Consider the following 19640-nt stretch of genomic DNA (forward strand, 5'->3'; position numbering starts at 1 on the left):
ACACACACACACACACACACACACACACACACACACACACACACACACACACAAAATCACCCAGCTCCAAATATTAATACTGCCAAGGCTGAAAAACTTTTCTTCCTGCCAGCTATCTTCCTTAGAAAGTATAAAGATAAGTGAAAAACACCTATTTATGATAACAAACTGAGCCTACAATCAAAATCTGTTTACATATATAAAGTACTTTTTATACTGGCTTAATATACAAAGTACTGGTTTAAGATTTTAATGTTAAAATATACTGGTTTAATATTAAAACATACTGGTTTAATATTTTCTAGGAACATACAAGATATATTATACAGAGAATACAGGTATGATTAACCTTTGCAAGTCACAGAAAAACTTTACTTTGTATTTTGCAGACCTCTGCCAAGAATTCCTTACCACTTAAGGAAAACACTGATTATGGTATATAGTATTTACAGTATGGTGTCACTGCATCATGGCACTTGTACTGGTCCATTTGTAGCCATCACATTCAACGGTGACTCTATACATAAAGGTCAACAGCTGTGTTTTTTATATTCCTTTTATATTCTAATATTAATGTGCTTAAACAATTAAAAATACTGAAATAAAATTTTTTTGTAAAATATAAATCATTTCCCTTTTATTTCTCCTGTCAGTTAGGGTAGTTTTGTGTTTTTCTGTGTTTTTGTTTTTTTTCTAAGGAAGCTCTATGCCCAATGTGGGGCTCACAACCCTGAGGTTAAGAGTCACATGCTCTACTGGCTGAGCCAGCCAGGCGTCCCAATATTATACTGACTCTGAAGAAATTATGTCTGAAAGTAGGTTGTATCATCTTGGAATCTCATTTTATAAAAGCAAAGAAGATGTTACAAAGTATTTGTTACTCAAGGTCCACTGAATCTGGGTAGAGGATTAAAAACCACTAGCTTATGGAAAAATTTGAAGTCCTTACCTCGGCCTTTGCCTTCACTATTCTCTACTTGAACCCCACTTCCCCCACAACAGCGCACACACGGGCCCCACTCTGGTACTTTGCAAGGCTGGCTCCACCTCATTCCTCATGGTGGTCGTCTCTGAGTCCCACCCCCCACACCTTTACTGGCGTGCACATACTTCATTTGTCTCTTTCCTACAATTTGATACAATCTGTAATGATTTTTATTTTTCTATATTGTCTACTTATCCGTTAGAATGTAAACTCCACAAGGCATTTGTTTGTGTTCAAATCCTCAAGAAATTGAATATTCTCGATAAGGAAGGAATGGAAAGGGAAGGAAAACAACAGGAATGATGGAAGGAGGGAAAAACTACTTTTTTTTTTTTTTTAATCCAGAATCACACACAAAACAAATCCTGAGACAGGAAACAAAAAAGGACACTGAATATTGAAGCAAAAATCCTTAACTACACAGAAAAAGAATCCAGAAATACATAAAGTAAAAAATGAGTTATTCTCTAAAAAAAAATAAATAAATAAATAAAATAAAAAATAATAAAATAAAATAAAATTTAAAAAATGGGTTATTCTAGGAGTGTAAGGACAGTTCACTATTGGGAAATCTAGTAACATATTTCAACACATATTAAATAAGTCAGAAACAACAAAGATCTTATTAATAGATACATAAATAATTTGTCAATTTACCTTCCCCAATACCTCCTGATATATACAGCTATTTCATACCATAAAAAATACACACACATATCCAGCATGTAAGGTGTGTAAGAATATTTGCTGCAACATTATTACCTAAAAACCCATTTATCAGCTACACTTATATAATAGAATACTAAATAGCCATATAGCATTATAGACCTCCAACAGAGAAAAAAGTAAACTAGAAGAATAAACATCAAACAATTTATACAACTTACTTCTAGATGTGGATTTTATGAACAAGCATATATGGTTACTTTTATAATGTGGGTAAACAAAAGTGAAAATCCTCATCTGTCCTTATAAGCCAAGTAATAAGGAGATGGGGGAAAAAAGTAATAAAGAGATGGGAAGAGTTTAAGCCAACAAAGGCCATATAAAATGAAAATAGGGATAATATTAAGGAATAGAAATACAGAAAAAGATACACAAACAGGAAAAGTCTGAGCAAAGTGAAAACAGTGAAGTCCACAGAAAAGTCACACAGGGGACAGGAAATAATAATGGCTTGGTATAATGATTAGGGTGAGGATTACAGAGGAAAACAAGTACACTCCTAAAATTTCTCCAATGAAATATTACCAAGAAACCCTAGAGCTCCATGCTATTCTTAGAGAGCTACTGCAACCTCAACATTTGCCTCAAATTGGACATCCACAGAACAGAACAGATACACTACACCATGCTGCTATCTGCAGAGCCAACTTAATACTAAAAATTCCCAGACAATGTTCAATTATTTTTATTATTAAAGGTACCAAGAAAAACGGTAGAGAAACTAAAACCAGTGCTATACTTATATTAGAAAGTGAAGTAGAGAGACAGCAGGTGAAATCAGCGACGTGGTAAGAATAAGTCATTATAATACTTCAAGCTGATGGGGAGCCTGGGTGGCTCAGTCAGTTAAGCGTCTGACTTCGGCTCAGGTCATGATCTCATGGTTTCTGAGTTTGAGCCCCGCGCTGGGCTAGGTACTGACAGCTCAGACCCTGGAGCCTGCTTTGGATTCTGTGTCTCCTCTCTCTGCCCCTCCCCCACTTGGGCTCTGTCTCTATCTCTCAAAAATAAATAAATGTAAAAAAAAAAAAAATCCTAAAAAAATACTTCAAGCTGAAAAATCAAGAAATATAAGCATATTGTAAGGGAAAAACCACCCAAAGAGTTAAAATAAATCCAGTTAAGTATGGCCACGAATGAAAGGGACTCAAATTAGTGAAAGGAAAAACATATCTGCCTTTCATTATAAGATCTTCCTATGTGAACATGTGATACTTGTGATGTTTTTTAATACTGCAAATTGCTTTCAAATGGATTAACTATGCCAAAGGATAAAGGAATCAGCGATTTTTTAAACTTGTAAATATCTTAAAGATCAAGTCCACCACTATGCTTTTCCAAAGTGTCAAGTCAATATGACAATTATTAAAGTTTCCATAAAAGCAAAATTCAAGTAAAGGAGATTCAAGCAATACAAAAACTGCTAAGCCAAACTTATTTTAAATGAGTATCTATTTAAATGAGTATCTACAGAAAGTCACTACTACCTTCCTTACAAGAAGCTAACCTCATTTATTAGAAAGTGCAATACAGAATAAGTGGAATGCTTTGAAAATTTTTATTTAAAGTAACAAACATTTACTGAGAACCAACTATATATAAGGTACCCTCAATCACCATTTTCCACCAAAACACAACATTCTACTTCCTAAAACAAATCATGGTCATCTGCGTAACTTCAGGTTGACTGAACTCCTGTCTGCAAGCACTACAAGCCTAATATCTGTAACCAAATAACAAATAAAAGAAAAACTTCCAGCTACTGCACAAATTACAAAATCATAATATATGTATGGGCTGCTAAAGGGACAAGAATTATATGCGCATTTTTATACATAATTATTCCTTCAATAGAAACTCTTATATAATACAATAAACAAGAATCACCAGGACTACCAGGCATGCATAACAACAGTTTCACTATTTGGAATTTAACATTACTCTTTTATTCTATGTAATTCTATGACGTTAGGATATTCTTGTGTGAGTTTGTATTACTTTTCAATTTTTATAATTAAAATGGTGTTTAATTCTTTTCTTGCCTTTTTAGTTCAAAATTAATACAAATTTACATTACAGTCTCACACTTGTTTAAATGAGAATTTTTTTAAAATTTATTTTTGAGAGACAGAGCACAAGCTGGGGAGGGACAAAAAGAGACAGGAGACACAGAATCTGAAGCAGACTCCATGTTCTGAGCTGTCAGCACAGAGCCCAATGTGGGGCTCCAACTCACAAACTGCCAAGATCATTACCTGACCCGAAGCTTAACCAACTAAGCCACCCAAGTGGCCCTAAATGAGAATTTCTACTTGTATAGTAGAGATTTCTCATGACTGAACCCTTGTTTAACTATTTTACCTGACAACTATTAATGAAGTATTTTTAACTAAAATCCGAAACACAGGCATCACACATTTATTACAAGACTCACCATAAGCTTAGCATCTGACTCTACGAGAATCAGAGAAAAAAGTAATCTTCCTTATCCAATCTGATAATCAAGACTTACAAATTACTTAAGAGAATATTAGTCACCAAAAGAATTTTGTTCTTTTTCCCATCCTGCATCAAGCTTTCTCATATCAAGATATGAAGTAGTATTTGTAAAATAATAGAAATAAATAAACTGGTACAGCTGACATATAAGCATAAAATATCTAACCTACTATATGCTTACAAGTACAATTAACCTAAAATCTTTCAAATTACATATTTCAAATTGTATTCTCAGAAACAGTATGTTAGAAGATTAGCTTTGCTCTAAGTGATGATAAAGCTAAAAAAGCACTACTACAAAATTTGTTATAATGGGATTATAATGTTTATTTTTGAGAGAGAGAGAGAGAGCACGCGAGAGAGAGAGCGCGCGCGAGCGAGCGAGCAACAAGTGAGGAAGGGCCAGAGAAAAAGGGAGACACCGAATCTGCAGGCTCCAGGTTCTGAGCTGTCAGCATAGAGTCCAACGTGGGGCTTGAACTCACAGACTGTGAGATCATGATCTGAGCAGAAGTCGGATGCTTAACCCACTGAGCCACCCAGGTACCTCTATAATAGGATTATAAATATAAATTTGTTACCCTGTATTTGTAACGTACTTGAAAATTAAACAGAAAGGCTCACCTTCATCCACAGAAAACTGACAGCTCTTATCATTGAAGAAAAGAATTTTCTTCTTATCAGGACGATTTACAAATAGTATCTGGTCCCCCAAAGCCTTAAAAGACAAAAAAAATTTGTTTTCAGTTAACTTCCAAATTACCTCCCCCCACCAAAATATATTTTTTTAAACAAAAGGACTATTTCTTTTTTTTTTTTAAGTTTATTTATTTGAGAGAGAAAGCGCTCACACACATTCAAGGGAGGGGCAAAGTGAGAGAGGGAGAGAGAATCCTAAGCAGGCTCAGGGCTGTCAGCATAGACCCCATGCAATGCTTGAAACTACGAACTGTGAGATCATGATCTGAGCCAAAACCAAGAGCCGAACACTTAACTGACTGAGCCACCCAGGTGCCCCAGGACTCCTATTTCTTTTAACCTTCAGTATACCATTAGGGTCTACTACACCCAATTTTAGTTCTCAAGTTTCTTTCAATGAGCAGTTCCCACTACTTCTATGTAATGATATTTCAAGACATTTATTCTTAGAGATTTCCAACATACAAAAATAAAATGTACTTATTTTTTTAAAAATCCAGTCTATATTGCAATTATGATGTAGGTCCATTGGAGCCTTTTATTAATCTAAGAAAAACTGTGTGATCTTAGTGTTCTTACTTTCCCTCTACCTTAAAATATTTTCCCACTAATTTACCATTACCAATCAATTATTTCCAATTATGCTTTCAAAAGCTAAAATAGTGGGACACCTGGATGGCTCAGTCAGTTTAAGTGTTTGACTCATGATTTCAGCTCAGGTCATCATCTCATGGTTCATGGGTTTCAGCCACACGTTGGGCTCTTTGCTGATGGCATGAAGCCTGCTTGGGATTCTCTCTCCCCCTCCCTCTCTCTCTTTCTTCCCTCCCCTGCTTTCTCACTCTCTCTCAAAAAAATAAACAAATAAATAAACATTAAAAATAATATATAGCTAAAATATTTTTTAAAAAGGGGAAGAAAGATGACTATATCTCCTACAAATGTGATATAATAGTGAAACAGTAAAATTATGTCACCTAGAAGTGTGATTCGATTTGTGTTATTGCACTGCCCAAACTATTGCATCATCTTTCAAGAAGATATAAAAGATTACAGAGTGGTTTTTGTTGTCTCTTAGTTTTCATTAAATACTTGACAATTCAGAATTTTTTATTTTCTGCTCTTCAGAGCAATGACGAGAAAACTGACAGAAAAGAGTTCACCATTATGGATGAATGAGAACAAGAACACAGAAAGCCTCATAGCAGCGCTCCCTCTAGACTCTGATGATGGTAAAATTGATCATAGAAATAAAATCTAAACCTATGAGTCTTCGGATGACAACACCACAAAAGAGTAACCTCAAGCTTAAGAATCAATGGTTAAATGACATATTTCTAAGGACATAAAAATATAAGGTATTTCCCTTCAGTTAGTTATTCAACAGGAAGGAGTTCACCGTACAATACTGTGTGATATGAGCCTTTGCCATTTCACTTTGCTAAAAAGACATATAATAGTATTCTTTCATCTTTCTGATGTTTGCCAAAATACACTTGCTACAGAAGTTTGCTATGTCAAAATCTTATAAAAATTTCTAATGAAGCTGTTTTTCACCATCTCTTCATTCTTATTTATTTAAGTTATTCATGACATAAAATACTTTGAAAAATAGTTCAGATAAAAAGTTCAAAGTAATGGTCATAAAAATGCTCACCAAACTCAGAAGAAAAACAAGTGAACACAGTGAGAACTTCAACAAAGAGAAAATTTAAAGAGAGCTGAAAAATCAGAGCTGAAGAATACACAACTGAAATGAAAAATACAGGGAATCAACTGCAGATCAAATGACACAGAACGGATCAGTGATTTGTAAGACGGGGTAGTGGAAATCACTCAATCAAAACAGCAAAGAGAAAAAAGACAATTTTTTTTAAATGAGAAAAGTTTAAGGGACCTGTGGAACAACATCAAGCAAACTAACATTTGCATTCTAGGGATCCCAAGAGGAGAAGAGAAAGAGAAAAGAAAAGGAAAGAAAACCTATTTAAAAAAAATAACGTCTGGAAACGCCTGTGACTTGGCAAAGGAAACAGACATCCAAATCCAGGAAACATAGAAAGTCCCCAATAAGATGAACAAAAGAGACCTATACCAAGACACATTATAATACAATTATCAACAATTAAAGATAAAAAGTGATTTCTTTCTTTTTTTTTTTTTTTTTTAGGTTTTTTTTTTTTGAGAGAGAAAGAGAGAAGACACAAGCAGGGGCAGAGCAGAGAGAGGGAGAGAGAGAATCCACACGATTAACGCAGAGCTCTGCAGGGCTAGATCTCACAAACCATGAGATCATGACGTGCGCTGAAATCAGGAGTCAGATGCTTAATCAACTAAGCCACCCCGGTGCCCCAAGATAAAGGGTGATTCTTAAAATCAGCAAGAGAAAAACAACAATTTATGACCTACAGAACCCCTCTAAGACTAGGAGTTTATTTTTCAAAGAAAACTTCAAAGACCAGAAGAGAATGGCACANAAAGAAAAAAAGTGTTTTTTTTTTTTTTTTTTTTTTTTTTTAGGTTTATTTATTTTGAGAGAGAAAGAGAGAAGACACAAGCAGGGGCAGAGCAGAGAGAGGGAGAGAGAGAATCCACACGATTAACGCAGAGCTCTGCAGGGCTAGATCTCACAAACCATGAGATCATGACGTGCGCTGAAATCAGGAGTCAGATGCTTAATCAACTAAGCCACCCCGGTGCCCCAAGATAAAGGGTGATTCTTAAAATCAGCAAGAGAAAAACAACAATTTATGACCTACAGAACCCCTCTAAGACTAGTTTATTTTTCAAAGAAAACTTCAAAGACCAGAAGAGAATGGCACAACATAATCAATGTGCTAAAAGTAAAAAACCTAAAACCAAGAACACTCTACCCAGCAAGATTATCACTCAGACGTGAAAGAGAGAGAGAAGGAAGAATTTCCAATACAAGCAAAAGCTAAAAGGAGTTCAACAACCAACTTTACAAGAAATGTTAAAGGGACTTAAATAAATGAAAAGCCCATAACTAGAAGAAAATTATGAAAGAATGCAGTTTAGTGGTAAAGACAAACACATAGTAAAGGTAGTAGATCAACCACCTACATAGTGTGATGGTTAAAAGACAAAAGTAATAAAATCATCTACACCTACAATAATTAGTCTAAGAACACACACAAAAAAAGATATAAAATATGACATGAAAAACAAAACATGGGGCGTGGGGCAGTAAAAATGTAGGGCTTTTATAACATATCTGAATTTATACAGCCATCAACATAAACAGACCACTATATACATAGGATGCTATATATGAACCTCATGATAAACACAAGCCAAATACCTATAATAGAAACACTAAAAAATAAAAAGAAAAGAAAACAAAACACTAAGAAAAAGTATGACTGCAAGGGAAGAAAGCCAAAAAGAAAAAACATAGAACAAAAAAACTCCAGAAAACAACAAATTAAATAGCAATGAGTACATATCCACCAGTTACTACTTCAAATATAAATGGACTGAACGCTCCAATCAAAAGACACAGGGTAGCTGAAAGAATAAAAAAAAAAGACAAAAACAAGATCCATATATATGGTGTCTACGAGAGACTCACTTAATATCTAAAGACACACAGAGATTGAAAGTGAGATGGAAACGATATTCCCTACAAATGCAAACCAAAAGGAAGCCAAGTTAGCAACAGACTGTAAAACAAAGTCTGTAACAGGGGTGTCAAAGGCAGAATTACGTAATGATAAAGGGATCAATCCAAAAACAGGATAAATATCTTTGTACCCAAAATAGGGGCACCTAAATACATAAAACATATATTAACAAACAAAGGAATACGTTGAGAGTGATAAAGTAACAGTAGAGGAGTTTATATCCCAGTTATATCAATGAAAAGATTATCCAGACAGAAAATCAGTAAGGAAATATTGGCCTTAAACAATACATCAGAACACACAGAATTACCAAATACATACAAAACTTACCATCCAAACACAGCAAAACATTCATTCTTTTCAACTGCACATGGAACATTCTCCAAAATAAACAGCAGTCAGACGAAAAAACAAATCTCAATAAATTTAAGAATACTGAAAGCATACAGGCAACTTTTTTTAATGTTATTTTTGAGAGAGAGAAACAGAGAGAGACAGAGGGCAAGCAGGGGAGAGGCAGAGAGGGAGGGAGACACAGAATCAGAAGCAGGCTCCAGGCTCTGAGCTGTCAGTACAGAGCCTGACATGGGGCTCGAACTCACAAACCACGAGATCATGACCTGAGCCAAAGTCAGACACTTAACCTACTGAACCACCCAGGTGCTCCTCAAGCATCTTTTCTGACTGCAACAGTATGGAAACAGAAATCAGTTACAGGAAGAAAAATGGAAAAACACATTAAACATGTGGAGGCTAAATAACATACTACTATACAATTAATGGGTCAACAAAGAAATGAAAGGAGAAAATAAAAATACTGTGAGACAAATAAAAATACAACACACCAAAACTTACGAGATAAAGCAAAGGCAGTTCTAAGATGGAAATTGAAAGCTATAAATGCCTACATCAAAAAATAAGAAAAATCTTGGGGTGCCTGGGTGGCTTAGTCAGTTGAGCATCCGACTTCACGTCAGGTCATGATCTCATGAGTTCAAGCCCTGTGTTGGGCTCTGTGCTGACAGCTAGGAGCCTGCTTCTGATTCTGTGGCTCCCTCACTCTCTCTGCCCCTCCTCTGCTTGTGCTCTGTCTCTCAAAAATAAATAAACATCAAAAAAAAATTAGTAGTGCCTGGGTGGCTCAGTTGGTTGAGCATCTGACTTCAGCTCAGGTCATGACCTCACGGCTCCTGAGTTCAAGCCCCACATTGGGCTCTGTGCTGACAGCTCAGAGCCTGGAGCTTACTTCGAGTTCTGTGTGTCTCTCTCTGCTCCTCCCCCACTCATGCTCTGTGTTTCTCTCTCAAAAATGAATGTTTAAAAAATAGATTTTTTAAATTAAAAAACATTTTTAATAAAAACCCTCAAATCTCAAGGAACTAGAAAAAGAATAAACAAAGCCCAAAGTTAGTATATGTAAGGAAATAACAAAAATCAGAGCAAAAACAGACACATTAAAATGCAGTAGAAAAGATCAATAAAACTAAGAGCTAGTTCTTTGAAAAGATAAATAAAATTGACAAATCTTTAGTTAGACTCACCAAGGAAAAAAAAAAAGGAAAAAGAAGACATTACAACTATATCACAGAAAATCAAAGGACCATAGAGACAACCAGAAACAGTTATATGCCAACAAATTTAACAACCTAGAAAAAATGGATAATTTCCTAGAAACAAAAAATCTACCAAGACTAAATCATGAAGAAACAAAAAATCTGAATATATCATTTACTAATAAAGATACTAAATCAGTAATCAAAAAAAAACCTTCCCAACAAAAAGAAAGTCCAAAACCAGATGACTTCATTGATCAGTTCTACCAAACATTCAAAAAAGAATATCGACCCTTCTTAAACTCTTCCAAAATAGAGGAAGGGAACCCTTCCAAACACATTTTATGAGCCCCCAACATTAACCTGATATCAAAGCCAGACACAGATTGCACAAAAAAAATTGATAGGCCAACATCTCTGATGAAAATAGATATAAAAATTCTAACACAATATTAGCACATAGAATTCAACAATACACTAAAAGGATTATATACCATGATCAAATGGGATTTATTCCAGGGACCCAAGGATGGTTCAAATGCGCAAATGAAACAATATGATATATCACGTTAACAATGTGAAACTTGAAAATCATATGATCTCTCAATAAATGCAGAAAAAGCATTTATCAAAATTCAACATCCACTCATGATAAAAACTATCAAGAAACTGGGTATACAGGGAATATACTGTACTATAATAAAGTCCACTAAGGCACTCCACAGCTAATATCACACTTACTGGTGAAAAGCTAAAAACTTTTCCTCTAAAATCAGAAACAAGATAAGAATGCCTATTCCTGATACTCTTATTCAACACATTATTGGAGGTCCTAGCCAGACCAATTAAACAAGAAAAAGAAATTAAGGGCATCCAAACTGGAAAAAACGAAAACTATTAGTAATTTCAGATAACATGATATACATAGAAAACCCTAAAGACTCCACCAAACTTTTAGAATAAACAAATATAGTACAGTTGCAGGATACAAAACCTATGTACAGAAATGTTACATTTCTCTACACTAATAACTATCTGAAATTAAGAAAATAACCCCATTTACAAGTGCATCAAAAAGAATAAAAACACCTAGGAATAAAGTTAACCAAGGAAGTAAGAAACCTCTACACTTCAAACTTTAAGACGTTCAAGAAAGACAACACAAATAATGGAAAGATATACCATGCTCATGGATTGGAAGAGGACCCAAAGCAAACTATGGATTCAATGCAATTCCTATCAAAACTCCAATGGCATTTTTCATACAAAAAGAATAAACTAATCCTAAAATTTATATGGAACCACAAAAGATCCTGAATAGCCAAAGCAATCTAGAAAAAGAACAAATGTATAAGTATCACGCTCTTTCACACTACATTACAAAGCAAAAGTAATCAAAAGAATATGGTACTGACAAAAAAAGTGACACACAGATCAATGAAACAGAACAGATAGCCCATATATGCATATATGGTCAATAAATCTATGACAAAAGAGCCAAGAGTAACAATCACAAAAGGCAGTCTCTTCAATAAATGGTTCTGGAAAAACAGGGCAGCTACACGCAAAAGAATGAAATTGGACCACTATCTTACACCATTAACAAAAATTAACTCAAAATGAATTAATGACTTAAATATAAAACCTGAAACCATAAACGACCTAGAAGAAAGCATAGGTTGGTAAGTTCCATCAGCTTTGGCGATGATTTGTCAGATTTGCCATCAAAAGCGAAGGCAACAAAAGCAAAAAAAAAAAACAACCACCAATAAAATGAAAGGGCAACTTACTGAATGGGGGAAAATATTTGCAAATCATATATATGATTAGAGGAAAGATCACAAATATATAAAGAACTCATAGAACCTGACATCAAAAAACAGTCTAATTTAAAAAGTGGAAGAGGATCACAAAAGACATGTTTCCAAAGAAGATCTACAGATGGCCACCAACACGATCAATATCATTATCAGGGAAATGCAAAACCACAATGAGGTATCATCTCACACCTGTCATCATAATAGCCATTATTAAAAAGACAAGATATCACTGTTGGAGAAGAGGTGGAGAAAAGGGAATTCTCATGCACTGTTGGTGTGAATGTAAATTGGTACAATTGCTATGAACAACATAGAGGCTCTTCAAAATATTAAAGATAGAACAACCCAATACTCCAGTAATCCACTTCTGGTACTTATCCAATGAAACCAAAAACACTAACTCAAAAGGATATATGCACTCCCTTGCACACAGCTCCATTATTCACAACAGCCAAGGTACAGAAACAACCTATGTGTCCACTAATGGATACATGGATAAAGAAAATATGATGCATACACACAAATGAAGTATTATCTAGCCATAAAACAAAGGTGAAATCTTGCCATATGCAATAAAATAGATGGACCCTGAGGCCATTATGCTAAAAAGTGAAATAAGTCAGAGACAACGTATGATCTTACCTTTATGTGGACTGAAAAACAACAACAACAATAACAATAAGGCTCATCGATAGAAAACAGATTAGTGGTTGCCAGACACAGCAGGTGGGAGATGGGGAAAATGCACAAAGGAGTCAAAAGGTACACACTATTGGTTATAAAATACATAAGTCATGGGGATGTAATATACAGCACAGCTCAGTACAGTTAATAAAACTGTATTGCATATTTAAAAGTTGCTAAGAGAGTAAATCTTCAAAGTTCTCATCACCAGGGCACCTGGGTGGCTCACTCCATTAAACACCTGACTTTTGACCTTGGCTTAGGTCATGATCTCACGGTTGGTGAGTTCAAATCCCACGCTGGGCTCAACACTAAGAGTGCAAAGCCTGCTTGAGATTCTCTCCCTCTCCCTCTCCCTCTGCCCCTCCCTGGCTCATGCACACATGTGCACTGTCTCACCCTCTCTCTCTCAAAAATAAACATTTAAAAATAAACATTTAAAAACACTCTCTTTTAAAACAAGATATTATTAATTCAAATTATACTAAGGCACAGAAAGAAAAGAGATGTTACCTTGACAGCTTTCTGGGAATTGGGTAGTCCTTCCTCTATGTCTTCTAAAAGAATTCCTCCTAAGCCTCGCTGGTCATGCTTATCTAACAGCCTAAGTAGAGCTTTCTTATCTTTCAAGTTGTATTTGGGCTTGAAGGCATACTTCCCATCTATCACTTCAATTTTGGGATTATTGACTAATGCCTGTAACAATGACAGAATTTGGATAGATTAACAAAAGGAAACCTCATACATACATTCTTAAATTCTACTAATTATTTTAAAAACAGCAATATCCAATACAGTTGTAAATTAAAAGTATCTTGTGAATATCAACTAGCAGATCTAAAATACTGGACATCCAGGATCCAAAAACAACAGGTAGAAGTCAGCATCTGCTCACTTTTTATAAAAGATACTTTTTATTATTTACATAAATTATTTAAATGAGAAAAACCATTTTATCACAATAGATTCGATGAAACTGTACCCAGATTCTTCTGGAAGAAAAAAAAAATCAATAAATGCCAATTAACATTGCTAGACAAAGTGAACTGGGTACTGCCTATCCCACCCTCAAAGTAGAGTTTATCGCATGTTGGCACTATGTGACAGAACCCTGGGATGACTATATCAGTAATCTGTGACACCTGGTATCAAATGGCATTTACAGGTGTGGAAGGAACTGAAAAGCACCAGACTTGTGCATGGAAGAAATATAACGATAATAGCAGCTTGAGAATGAAACTGAGGAGGAACGCAGGAATTACTGAATATAAATTATATTCTTAGTCAGTTCTGTTGTACAGCTAGTATCAGAAGGAAAGCTCTTCCAGGAAGAACTATCCTATTTATTTTCTTCTGCAGCTGCCAGCCTGACCATGGAAAGGAGAAAGAGAAGATCCAAAGAAGAAGGGGGAACAGAATAGTAATAAAAATAATTTTAAACTAATGTTGGTAGTCCATGAAATTTCAAGATTGGGTAAAGCAAAAGAATTTACATGTGGATTACAACTATTTGTGCATCACTAATACAATGAGCCATAATGTAACTGATTAACTGTTCATTTTATAAAAATCAAGCACAGTACTTTGCTTAGTAAAATAAATTACTGAACTATATTTTAGGAATTTTACATTTGATCTTTAGAATACAGAACTGGTCACACAAAGTATTCTTCCTAATTACCATTTCATACTTAAGTAGAAAAGAGGGAAATGTGTGAATTTTTAAAAAGCTACTAATTTCTAAGTTAGCACGGTCACTGATTACTGTGGGCTTTCTTTCCTTCCAATGACGTGTGTACATACACAATGTTAAGGATTAGTTTTCCAAGTAATCTATTAGAGGCAATAATAACACCATCACATCATAACAGTAGTAACCGTATAACAAGTCTTATTATCCCTATACCACCTCATGGTATAAATGTTCTAAAACATACATAAAAATAATACACTTTGCCAACATATGTTCTAAATTTAGCAATTCAAAAAAAGCACCAATTACTCTGTAAAAACTTAAATAGAAATGGTACAAAGACAGACTTCTTTATAATTTTTATGCTATAGTCTTCGACATTTTGAAATAGATACATAACATTTTAAGAAAACCAACAAATCAAGCCACCTTAAAACATGTGTTTAAAAAACAAAAACAAAAACCCTATGCCAATTCTTTCAAGAAAAAGTAAAAAATTATTGTCCGATTTCAGTGTTAAAAATCTTAGTTACAGCAAAATTTTATGATAACCAACTAAATTTCTTAATGCTATTTTAAGCCTAGTCTTACCTCAGTCATTAGCCATTGTTTCTGCTTCAGTCCTATATCTAAATGTTGTGTTTCATCCAAAATTTCTTCTAAAGTGAGAGGATGTGTATCTCCTCGCTGATGCCGTGTCTATTAAGGGAAAAAATTGTTATTAGGAGACAGTTTTAAACTGCTGGATGTATTAAGTAATAGATACAAGTAAGGGAATCTTTCAGGGCTGTAGAACATGTATTATTTGAGGGAACACACTTATAGTGAGGAAGAGAACGGACTATAAAAATCAAAGAGAACAGAGTTCAAACTTGCAACTCTATAAAATCAAATGATAAACTGAGAAAAGTGATGTCAACTCATATCACAAAGAGCTAATCTTTCTAATATTTTAACAGCTCCAAAAACCTAATAGGAAAATGACCCAAAGTCAGGAACTTATAAATCACATAAAAAGAAATGTAAAAAACCTTAAACATGTGAAAAGATATTCAACTTGCACCAAAATATTTCATGACTATTACACTGGTAAAAACTCATATATTTTTTAAGTTTTTTTAATGTTTGTTTATTTTTGAGAGAGAGACAGAATGTGAGTGAGGGAGGGGCAGAAAGAGAGGAAGACACAGAATCTGAAGCAGGGTCCAGGCTCCAAGCTGTCAGCACAGAGCCTGATGTGGGGCGAGAACTCACAAACCACGAGATTGTAACCTGAGCCAATGTCAGACACTTAACCCACTAAGCCACCCAGGTTCCCCATCAAAAATCCATATTTGATGACTCTATCAGTGAGGCTGTAAGGAAACAGGCCCTCCCACACAATGCTGGTTAAAATGCATACTGATACAACTCCTAGGGAACACAATTTGGCAATAAAATTCATTTAAACACTTTGACACAGCAATCCATTTCTAGGAATTCACCTGACAGCACAACTTAGAATAAGTGACACAGTCAATGCAACCCTGGTTCCAATGCAAAAGGAACATATTATAAACAATCCGTGATCACCAATTGATTAAATCACCAATACTGATTAAATTAACTCTAGGATATCTATGCTACTATACAGATGTTTAAAAAGAAAATGCAGGTGTCCTCTATGTGCTAATTTCGAAAGAAGTCCAGAACAAATTATTGAATAAAAAGCATGTGCAGGGGTGCCTGGGTGGCTCAGTCAGTTAAGGCTCAGATCGTGACTTCGGCTCAGGTCATGATCTCACGGTTTGTGAGTTCGAGCCCCATGTTGGGCTCTGTACTGACAGCTCATAGCCTGGAGCCTGCTTCAGATTCTGTGTTTCCCTCTCCGCCCCTCCTCTGCTCAGGCTCTGTCTCTCAAAAAAATAAATGTTAGAAAGTTAAAAAAAAATTTTTTTTTAAAAGTCTTCCAAATATAACCCTCCTGTGAGTTTAAAATCAATTCATTACAGGGGTGCCTGAGAGTCTCAATTAAGCACCTGACTCTTGATTTTGGCTCAGGTCAGAATCTTCACAGTTGCGAGATATTGCCCCACATCAGGCTCTGTGCTAGATGTACAACCTGCTTAAGATTCTCTCTCTCTCCGCCTCTGCCCCCCTCCCCTGCTCACACTCTCTCTCCCCCCACCCAAAAAATCAATTCATTACAAAAATTAAAAATTAAAAATCCTTTGATGTTTGCATGAACTAATTGGCTAAGGACAGATGGAAATTTACTAACCAAACTGCCAACTGGTGTGATGGATTAAATTAAAGCCATAATTTTGTAATATTGTACTGCTTCATTGTTGCATCCCCTCTCCCAAATACTGCAACTTCTCCAGAGACTTTCATGCCCAATCCCTGCAACCTGTGACTATGTTATCTTATGTGGCCTAAGGAACTTCACTGGGATGACTAAATTAAGGATCCTGAAATGGACAGATCATTGAGGATTATTCTGGTGGGCCCAATGTAATCACAAATGTTTGTAAGGGGAAAAGGGAGGCAGCAGAGTCAGAGTGATGGGACAGTGAAAGAGGCTGGAGTGATGCAAGAAAGTGCAGGTGTCATAAAATGCAGACAAAATGCAGACAGGTCTAGAAGCAAAAAAAGAAAACAAGGGCTCCTGGATGACTCAGTGGGTTGAGCAACCCACTTCAGCTCAGGTCATGATCTCATAGTTCATGAGTTTGATCCCTGCCTTGGGCTCTGTGCTGACAGTTTGGAGCCTGGAGCCTGCTTCATATTGTATGTCTCCCTCTCTCTCTGCCTCCACCCCACTCACGCTCTCTCTTTCTCAAAAAAATAAATGTAAAAAAAAAAGAAAAAAAGAAAGAAAAGAGGAAGTTCCCTCAGAAAGCCTCCTGAAAGAACTAGCCCTGCCTATGCCCAGACCTCAGCATAGTGAGATGGATTTCAGACTTTTGATTTCTAAAACTGTAAAATGAGAAGTTTGCATTTTTTAAGCCACTAGTTTGTGGTAATTTGTTGCAGCAGCAATAGAAACCTAATACCTGCACTTTCTTCCCTTTAAATTATAAATCTTGAAGTATTTATAGCTATACATCAATTAAAACCAAGTATCCAGGGCTGCCTGGGTGGCTCAGTCGGTTGAGCGTCCAGCTCTTAATTTCAGCTCAGGTCATGATCTCACAGTTTGCAGGATCATGTCCAGCCATTGGGCTCTGTGCTGACAGTACTGTAGTTGCTTAGAAATGTCTCTTTCCCTCTTTCTCCGCCCTTACCTGCTCACATAAGAAGATAAGCGTGCTTGCGCGCTAGCTCTCCCTCTATATAAATAAACTTAAGGGGAAAAAATTAAAAAATAAACGAAATACTTATTTGGTATTCTCCAATCATCACTGATTACCAAATCTAATATATTTGCCTTAGTTTTCTTCACATTAAAAACTTTCCCCCCATTAAGTTAAATATAAAATTATCAAAAGGCCACGTTAATCTGAATATTTAAGCAAAAAAGAATGAATACAGCTCCAAAAAAAAGCACTAGCCGTATCTTTATTATTGTTTTTAAATTTAAAAATGGAATTTTTAGGATCAGATCAAGCTCAAAAACAAAAGTAATATTTAACCTATGAAAGCCTAACCATTTTCACTGAGCTGTGTAAACAGAGAAGCCAAACATACAACCGTCAAATTGTCAACTGAAAAACTATTATAACAAAATGAGCAACAACAACAAAAAGCAAGAGAGATAAACTGAGAACTCAAGGGGCGCCTGAGTTGGTGGCTCAGTTGGTTAAGTGTCCAACTTCGGCTCAGGTCATGATCTCAACAGTTCATGGGTTAGAGCCCCAGTTTGGGCTCTGGTTAGAGCCCCAGTTTGGGCTCTGTGCTGACTGCTAGTTCAGAGCCCAGAGCCTGCTTCGGATTCTGTATCTCCCTCTCTCTCTGACCCTCCCCTGCTCGCACTGCCTCTCTCTCTCAGAAATAAATAAAACATTAAAACAAAAACACCTGAGAACTCAAACTACTTCCTTATTTCTTGCTCTTGGATCAGGAATTAAGTTAAAAAAAAAAATGAAGGATGCATAGAGTGACTGACTACGTAACACTTTTAAGCTAGTTTTCAGTGAAGAACTATTACATACTTTTGTTAAATTCCTTCCTGGTCACCAGATTATTTTTGGTATATTGCATTTTGTATTTTATTTCACTAATTTTTTTCTTGCAACTCTATAGAAATTGTTTTTTTTAAATAGCGGCCTTATTTTCATTGATCTTACTCAATACATTTAATTCTAATAGTTTGCATATTCTCTTAGCTTTCCTATGTATTTAATCATGTCATCTACAATTTTACTTCTTCCTTTACAATTTTACACCTGTTACTTCTTTTTTCCTGCTTCAACTTGCACTAGGTAGGACTTCCAGTGTAATACAAAATAGATGTTGTGACAATCAGTATCTTCATCTTTTTCTTTTAAAAAAATTTTTTTGATGTTTTATTTTTTTCTGAGAGAGAGAGATAGAGGCAGCATGAGCAGGGGAGAGTCGGAGAGAGAGAGATACAGAATCCGAAGCAGGCTCCAGGCTCTGAGCTGGCTGTCAGCACAGAGCCCGACACAGGGCTCGAACCCACAAACCATGAGACCGTGACTTGAGCTGAAGTTGGACGCTTAACCAACTGAGGCAATCAGGCGCCCCCACCTTTTTCTAACCTCGGAAGAAAACCATTCACTACTTTACCCTAAGTACTTGAGTTTTCACAGGTACCGTCTCATCACAGGGTTTCTTGACCAGTATTCCACAGAACCTAGGGTTCCACAAGATCTCACTAGGGGCAGCATAAGAAACTGTGATTTAAAAAATAAACATCAATTCTTCAACTGCACATACCACATGAGCCGAGTGCTCACAGCAACAGGAGCCACTGAGCAGCCATGCTAACGTTTTCGTTAGGCCTTTTAGCACCCGTGGCAAGTGGGGCTATGTTCACTTGAACAAACCCGTTATCAGTTTTCGATGAAATACAGAGAAGCCATTGATAACTGGTAAGCTCTATATTGCACAAGTGGAAGCACAAAAGGCTGACAATGTCAGCAATGCCCTTCCAAATTACCTCCCATAACCTCCCACTATACAGAGCCAACTCTCTCACCGGAGTAAGCAAGCTCTGCTGACAAACAGGAAATGTGAAATTTCCTTCTAAATAAGGAAATATTCATTCTAAACAAGGAATTCTTACATACCAGGACTTACCTGCCCTGGGATGCTTTGCTGTTGTAAATGTTGTAAAAACACAGATCACACAGTAAAATGAAGTAAAATACACTGTGGAGTGTTTATGTTTTC

General features: G+C 35.8%; 1 protein-coding gene across 1 annotated transcript in view; it reads right to left on the reverse strand.

Annotated features, from left to right (window-relative positions):
• Nucleotides 1-19640, reverse strand: part of GTF2E2 (general transcription factor IIE subunit 2) — a 68372-nt gene that overhangs the window by 18708 nt on the left and 30024 nt on the right. Inside the window, exons 3-5 of the mRNA XM_077772981.1 lie at nucleotides 14895-15002; nucleotides 13124-13306; nucleotides 4835-4928 (exon numbers count right to left, since the gene is read on the reverse strand). Coding sequence (XP_077629107.1) covers nucleotides 4835-4928; nucleotides 13124-13306; nucleotides 14895-15002 — 385 coding nt within the window. The remainder of the gene's footprint in view (nucleotides 1-4834; nucleotides 4929-13123; nucleotides 13307-14894; nucleotides 15003-19640) is intronic.

Source organism: Crocuta crocuta, unplaced genomic scaffold, assembly GCF_008692635.1.
Source record: "Crocuta crocuta isolate KB4526 unplaced genomic scaffold, BGI_CrCroc_1.0 scaffold140, whole genome shotgun sequence".
Classification (NCBI taxonomy): Eukaryota; Metazoa; Chordata; class Mammalia; order Carnivora; family Hyaenidae; genus Crocuta; species Crocuta crocuta.